Source organism: Psittacula echo (assembly GCF_963264785.1).
Source record: "Psittacula echo genome assembly, chromosome: 1".
NCBI classification, from domain to species: domain Eukaryota; kingdom Metazoa; phylum Chordata; class Aves; order Psittaciformes; family Psittacidae; genus Psittacula; species Psittacula echo.
In genome coordinates this window covers 94265297-94272790 of record NC_137735.1, presented here as the reverse complement: position 1 = coordinate 94272790, position 7494 = coordinate 94265297, and the positions used below count along the sequence as shown (strand labels likewise).

At 46.2% G+C, this 7494-nt stretch overlaps 1 protein-coding gene across 1 annotated transcript; it reads right to left on the bottom strand.

Annotated features, from left to right (window-relative positions):
* Nucleotides 1-1701: 1701 nt before the first annotated feature.
* RAB19 (RAB19, member RAS oncogene family) lies at nt 1702-7080 on the bottom strand. Its single transcript, XM_080635824.1, has 3 exons — nt 6870-7080; nt 5632-5815; nt 1702-3281 (listed from the first exon to the last, which is right to left on the bottom strand). The coding sequence occupies exons 1-3, from the start codon at nt 7062-7064 to the stop codon at nt 3016-3018; spliced, it is 645 nt and encodes a 214-aa protein (XP_080491950.1). The 5' UTR covers nt 7065-7080; the 3' UTR covers nt 1702-3015.
* Nucleotides 7081-7494: the final 414 nt, after the last annotated feature.

Below are 7494 nucleotides of genomic sequence, written 5' to 3'. Positions count from 1 at the left end.
GGAGGTGATCCTGCCCCTCTACTCTGCTCTCGTGAGACCTCACTTGGTGTGCAGTTCTGGTGTCCTCAACATAAAAAGGACATGAACTGTTGGAACAAGTCCGGAGGAGGGCCACGAGGATGATCAGGGGACTGGAGCACCTCCCGTATGAAGATAGGCTGAGAAAGTTGGGGCTGTTCAGCCTAGAGAAGAGAAGGCTGCGTGGAGACCTCATAGCAGCCTTCCAGTATCTGAAGGGGGCCTACAAGGATGCTGGGGATGGACTATTCATCAGGGACTGTAGTGACAGGACAAGGGGTAACGGGTTCAAACTTAAACAGGGGAAGTTTACATTGGATGTAAGGAAGAAATTCTTTACTGTAAGGGTGGTGAGGCACTGGAATGGGTTTCCCAAAGAAGTTGTGAATGCTCCATCCTTGGCAGTCTTCAAGTCCGTGTTGGACAGAGCCTTGGGTGGCATGGTTTAGTGGAAGGTGTCCCTGCCCATGGCAGGGGGGTTGGAACTTTATGGTTTTAAGGTCCTTTCCAACCCTAACTATTCTATGATTCTATGACTCCAGGGCAGCTCAAAAACTGACGCTATAGAAACCATTCACTGTACTGTATACAGGGCTTGTGAAAGATGCCAGAGCTAAGCCAAGAGAGGTCACACTCCTGTTTTAGTTGCACAACAGGTAGGTTTTCAAGTCTAGTTTCTTGAAAGAACAGCAAGGAGCCTGTTGCACCTGCTAAAGGGAAAGGAGCAGTGCAGCTCAGGGCACAGTCACAAGCCTGTTCTCCCTGATCCCATGTTGCAGAGCTGTGTGCCAAGGAAAATTTACTTGCAAGTAGCTCCCTGTCACTTGGCAGTGTTGGCCAGTTAAGGAAGCATCAGCCTGCAGAAGTCTCCATACTGAGGGTAAGCGGAATAACTTCATATAGTAGTCTCCCAAGCAGTAAACCTGATTAATACTCTGGTGGCAAGATCCTCTAATTCATGGCTAATGAAAGGTAACTGGAGATGAACACGATGCTTTTCTGTTAAGCTCTCCTAGAAGATTATACCAGCAAATGCTGGTATATCTGAAATACAACAAAGTTTGCTAGCAGTGTAAGTGTGGATACTAAAAAAAAGTAAAAATATTACATTACAAACTACTACCAGCACTAGTTTGGATTTTAAACACAAGAATATTAAATTTGCATTCAGCCATCTTCCTAGTAGCAAAAGGAGTCAAAACTGGTTGCATGGAAGCTGTATTGCTACTTCTTCAGCTACTTTTGAAAAGTTATGGTGTTAACTGTTAAATATGTGAACTGAAACGCAACTATTAGTACCAAATCAAGATCAAATGAAGATTTTAAATATCAGAAAGAAGATGCTGAAGATGCTTTTGCCACACCAGGCTATAGCAAAAGGCTTAAAGGCTAACACTGAGGACCACCCCATTGGTTTACACATAGCTGAATTAACCCCTGCTGTTTGCATGTGATGGCAAAGAACCTGGCCAGAGGAAGCATTAATAATACTAGACTATAAATCAATGATGTATTCTGCTTTATTTTTTGTGCTTCTCAGACACGATTTTCCAGAAATACTTGCTACATGTTTTTCCCCTCTTTCTCAAGAACTTGTGAAACATGGGTAGGCTGCCATCTGGTAAGCCAGCAGCATACCAGCCTTCCCAGGGCTTCTTTGCCTGTAACCCAGGCTGTGTTTTATCATTACAGAGTTTGAGTTCCACTTCATAACTTAACAGTAACCAAGTGACACACTTTGGCATATGTGGACTGCAGTCAAAAAAATCTGCATAATACTTCTTCCCTCCCTTTCTTTGTTTCCATTTTTGGGGAAAAATAACACAAACCAAGCCCAAACAAAAACCAACCAAACCACAACCACAAACCCTTCCTTCCGGTCTGGTATCTAGAAATTAGACTCCAATAGCAGAGCTTGCATTTGGGAGAAGCAATACAAACCCCTCTATTGCTACCAGGATATTTCGTCTCCATAGCAGTAGCCTACATACTTGCCTAGGGGTAACCTTCTGGTACGCCCCATACCATTCCCTTACTGCTCTGAGGTGAGATTCCATAATCAAACCACCTTATGCCTCTTATTGAGTTTTACAGGAGCTTGAATCCCTTCTTCACACTGCCTTGAAAATCTACAGGTATACTCTCAAGCTGCCATTGGCCCACACTGCAAACTACAGAAGGCTTTTGATTAAAATCAGCACATCAAAAGCAAGACAGGGTGTGCGTGGGGGGGAATTCCTGTCACCCCAGCATTGATTTAGGCCATTACCGATGCCTTGGAAGCTTCACTACTCCTAGCAAGTCTATGTAGCAGGTCAGAGATCATGACTGGAATCAGTTCTTACAGAACAATATAAAAAACAGCTTTTCTCACCCCAGGAAGAGGGTTGGGACTCTCGTCTATCATACTCTGCCTGCTGTGAAACCCCAGGGATGTCTCCAGGTTTGTCTGGTGAAGAAGTCAGCACAGATGTAACTGAGTTCCTGGGGATGGGTGGCTACGTGCCTGACATCAGGACTGCCCCTAAATGAAAGTTTAAGCAGCAGTGGGTTAGCGCTGTCCAAGCACATGTCAGGCTTTTTAAAGCTACCAGCAAAAGGTAAAGTGCTTGCACTAGAACAACCAACATAGCTTAAAAGGGTCAAATCAACACAGAGCTCTGGTGCAAACTTATCTTCTGACACAGCCAGAAAAATCACTTAAGGAAATAACTGAAGGCAGTAATTTTTACAGTTCTCTTTGGTTAAGGCAAGGGCTGGCAGCTCCCTGAATCCTCCCACCTCAGAAGATTGTGTTAAAGTATCAGCTGCCATGTTCAAAGCAGCCTGTGCTACCAACAGCAACAATCTCTGAAGATGCTTACAAGCCAAACTGCAAAGTAGAGATATCAAGAGAGATGGCTCAAGGCCACATAGCTCACTCTCATCAGTTGACTAAAGTGAAATCAAACAGCCTCAGAAGAATGATGACTTTCAAGTTCTTTCAGAAATCTCTCTTCAACAGAGGCACTGGCTCTTCTCCACACTTGGACTGGCAATCACTGGCCTGGAATCAAGATAGATGCTGTTTGGAGGGTTCTCCCCGTGAAGCTGTAAGGTATTACGGGCTATCAGCTCCTTGGCCATTAGCATGAACACCTCTTCTATGTTTTGAGCTTCTTTAGCTGATGTCTCCAGCACAGCTAAGAGCCCATGCTTCTCCGCCAGTGTGCAGGCATCTTCAAACAGGACTTGGCGCTTTTCCAGTGAGTCCGATTTGTTCCCTTAAAAGAAGGAAAATACATAATTCAATAACTTAGTTTCTCAACAAATTAATCTTTAAATGCAATAAATTAATTCAGTTTTGTTAAGCAATAGATTTACGTTAAGAATGGGAGTTACTGCAAAAAACCCCAACAAAACAACCAACAACCAAGATGTAAGCCACAAACAGAATGTGGATCAAAACTGCAGCTAGCAAATGAGTTAAAATCCAAACAAAACCTAAACCCCTGTGTTTTTCTACTTACTTGCAGTAGGCAGTGATGCCAGAGGATTATTTGGAAGCAACTTTTGGTCCCTATCCCCTAGTGTTCTTAAACATTAAAGTAGCTTTTAACTTAGATACTAAAAAGTATAGAAATCTTGCAGCCATGATGATTGTACACAGCAAACCAAAGCAATTTTGCATAAAGGTTTATTCCTCACTCAACCTTCAGTGGAAGCCACATGTGTTACGCTACTGTCAAGCTACCTTACTTCATCTCAGGGTGGATGCTCAGCTCCAAAGTTCTGCAATGTTGTTAGACTAAAGCAGATCTCCTCCCCCAGAAAAGCCCCACTAAACCCCAGGAAGAGCCTGGTTAACTCAATCAGATTTTAACATGACCTGTTTATACACATCAGTCATAGATTACGTCAAAAAAGACAAGAATTCACACCAGCCACCTTAATGCTTGAAATATATACCTACTAAGTTTCCACATGTATAAATTTAACTTTCACTTGAAGCAGTTCAAATCCGTCAGAGGTCATGAAACACCTCAGATAAAATACCTTTGTCTATTCAAGTAGCTGCAGCACATGTGAAATTATCATCAGTTCTGGTACATGCAGTACTTGGCTGAAGTCATTCATAGTTTCAAGACAACCCTTCATCAAATTCAGATCTTGAATCTGAATATAAGCCAACTCCCTTCCCCTTAAGTCTCTTTAAGTTTTTCTAAAAGGAAAAGAAACCAAAACATCAACCCACCCCAAAAACCACACCTTGCCTTGAGGGTTATTTGTCTCCTTAAAAAAGATTTCCAACCCCCTTTCCTCCTTCAGTTCCAGACGAGAAAGTTGGACTTTACGTTAACCGCATGCTAGAAAGGTGTACAACATGACTATGTGTAATGAAACATACAAAGACTTCCTGCCAAAGTAAGTAAAGCACCAGCTTTGGAAGAAAGCACCAAGCTGGATCCTTGTTAAAAAGCTTCACTTTTCACCAACTTCAGACCTTCTTTCTTAAAGAAGAAAGAAATAACAAATCCTACCACCATCAATCCTCACAACACACACAAATAGGTCTTACTCTTCAACTTAATGAGAAGAGTTGGAAAGGCCCTACCAAAGTTAAGTGATTTATTCCCCCACCAACAACTCTTGACTCATTCCAAGCACTGTGGTTACATGCAGGTCAGGGTTTGTTGTTTGTTTCTGCAGAGGAAGAACAGGAAGAACTACCACAGCACAGCAATCTGCAAGGAGCACAAGCAGATGCTTAGGAGACATGCCGGCTGTGCTGGGGGGCTCGGCTGCCTGTCTCCAAAAGCTGGTTTGGGCTGCTGTGGCTGCTCGTGTTGCTCTCGGCACAGTGCCACAGCAGAATAGGCAGAAGCAGAGGAATGTAAATAAAGGTTCTGCCGTTTTACTACACCAGTTCTCTCACTTGCAGCTTCTCCCATGGGAGAGGGAAGAGCAGTAACAACTTGAAACACAAACGGAAAGAACCACATTGCTTCCTATCAGCTCCATTCTCAGCAGCTCCTACCCATTCCTTTCTTCAAGGGGCAGAGCTTCCTGAATATAGTGGAGGAAACAAGGAGGAGGAATGCAAGCAGACTACTTCATGCTCTGCAAAAGCCATGTCCTCAGTCTACTGTCTTACCTGATCAGAGTCCCATTACAGAGCAATGCGCATGCTTATCAAAAGAACAGAGAGGAAAGATGAGAACTAGGAGTCATGTTGCTCTGTGCGTTTCCCTTCTTCTTGAATTATTGAACTGCTAAATTCCTGCACATCAGGAGCATAGGGTAAAGCTCACTGCAATTCTAACCTCAATTCAACCTAATTCAACCTCAGAGTTGTCCTTGCTTGCTAGATTAGCAGGCTTGTTGTATTATTCCAGCAAGAAAAGAACAAGGAAAAAGGTTTCACTGTCTGCTATGAGCTTGGTCCTGCTGTGACTTTCCTCATTTTCTTTAAGCTCAGGCCAAACTGGTATACTTTCTGATCTCTTTTAATCAAAACTGCATTCTTCTTTAATGCATAGTTTATGGAGGCTTCAAGTAGTGGAGGAAAAGTGAGGAGGATTTTACATGCATATTAAAAACTACATAATGTAATATCTAAAATTAGATTCCTACCAATTAACATCATGACCAAGTTTGCAGCACCATATTTTTCAATTTCATGAATCCAGTGAGGAATGGATTCAAATGTGGACCTCCTAGTAAGGTCATAGGCAAGGATGGCCCCATGGGCACTCCTGTAATAAGACTGGGTTATTGTCCGGAAGCGTTCTTGACCAGCTGTGTCCCACACTTGGATCTGTAAGAGAAAGAGTAATAGTTGTAAAGACCAGCGAATGCTGCTTCCTTGGTGTCTGCCATCACTAGGTATGCTTTGGAAACCCCTTGTCTAGAAGGCAGCTAGACCTGTCCCAGCTCCCTCCATTATACCACAGTAGTGGCTTTGCCCTCTCTACATCTCTACAATGAAGAGACATTCACATGCCTGTAAAGACAATCCAACCAGACCAAAGGGAAAGCTGCAAGAGTAAACCCAACTCTGTAAAGAGACCAAGAAACCCAGTTTCAGCAACTGTACTAAAAGATACAGAGTGTTACAGCCTTTTAATAAGGCAAGGAAGAAAAGCTAAGAAGCCCTGATGCAGGGCTGGGCAGAGCAAAGCCATATAAAGGGCAAGCATCTGAATTCTCATCTGCACATAGAGGCAAGTTGTAAATAACAAATTATTCTGGTGTTTGTCTTACAAGTCTTCATCTTCCCTCAAATCAAGCACACTCCAAAGCAGAGCCTTGCAAACTAGAGGGTTTTCCCTCCTCAGTGTCCCAGTCCAGGGGAAGGCCATCGGAGATGCTCAGAGTGTGGGAGCACCTCTCCCATGAAGACAGGCTGAGAGAAGCTGTGGCTTCCCTTGGAAGTGTCAAAGCCAGGCTGGAAGGTGCTTGGAGCAACCTGGTCTAGTGGAAGGTGTCCCTGCCCATGGCAGGGGGCTGGAGCTGGATGAGCTTTATGGTCCCTTCCAACCCAAACCAATCTATGATTTCTAAGTGAGGGAAGAGACACCCCCTTCAAACCAGAGCTGGCTTTCAAAAAACTATCTCCATAGAGGCAAAGCATGAGCCTTCTCTCTCCAAAGACAGACCCAGAGAAGCCACAAGAGTGAGTATGTACCAGCTTAGGGTGACTGTACCAAATCAGTGCGATTGCCTCCCCCAGGAGATCCTCCCAGGGAAAAGATCTCCCCGAAAGCACCCATGGCCAGCAAGACAACCAGCTCTTGCTACTACCTTCCGTGGGGCCGGGCGGGAGGCGCTGCAGTCCCCCCCACTACCCCTGGGTCCCCCCAGCCCCTCACCTTCACTTTCTTGCCGTCGATGTCCATGGAGCGCACGGTGAAGTCCACGCCGATGGTGTTCTGCTGCTTCTCGTTGAACTGCCCCGTCTTGAAGCGGTGCACCACACACGTCTTCCCCACGTTAGAGTCCCCGATCAGGATGATCTTGAAGAGGTAGTCGAACGCATCGTCCGCGCTGGAGCTGGGGAAGGGCATCGCAGCTGCCGGCCGGGCCGAGGTGCGGCAATGAGAAGGACCCCAGCTCCGAGGGCCGGAGAAGGAGCCCTATCTCGGCCAGCTGCCCGCTCACCTGTTGGCACTGCTCTGCCAGGACAGGTACCGCCCGCTTTGTACCGCCCCGGCCCTCTCGGGGCCGGCGGGAGATGTAGTTTTCCTCTTCCTCCGCCCTTCAGGCCCCGCAGGCTCCGCCGGGCACCAGTGCCGCCGCCGCTCGCTCCCCTCGCTGCCAGGCGGGGCAGCAGGTGAGAGGCCCGGCGCGCCCGGGTCACAGCCGCAGGGTCCTGCGGGACGGCAGAGGCGAGGGGCTGAACTACAACTCCCGCCATGCCCCTGGTCCCGCCCGCCGGAAGAGCCGCCTCCCTCCTCCGACTTCCTGCGGGCTGTGCCGGCCGCTGAGCTCGGTAAA

Excerpts from the sequence above, each read along its gene's own strand:
- RAB19 (XM_080635824.1), bottom strand. The coding sequence starts at position 7,064 with ATGCCCTTCCCCAGCTCCAGCGCGGACGATGCGTTCGACTACCTCTTC. Across the intron at positions 5,816-6,869 it reads TCGACGGCAAGAAAGTGAAG|ATCCAAGTGTGGGACACAGC; the intron begins GTGAGGGGCTGG and ends TTTCTCTTACAG. Across the intron at positions 3,282-5,631 it reads CTTGGTCATGATGTTAATTG|GGAACAAATCGGACTCACTG; the intron begins GTAGGAATCTAA and ends CCTTCTTTTAAG.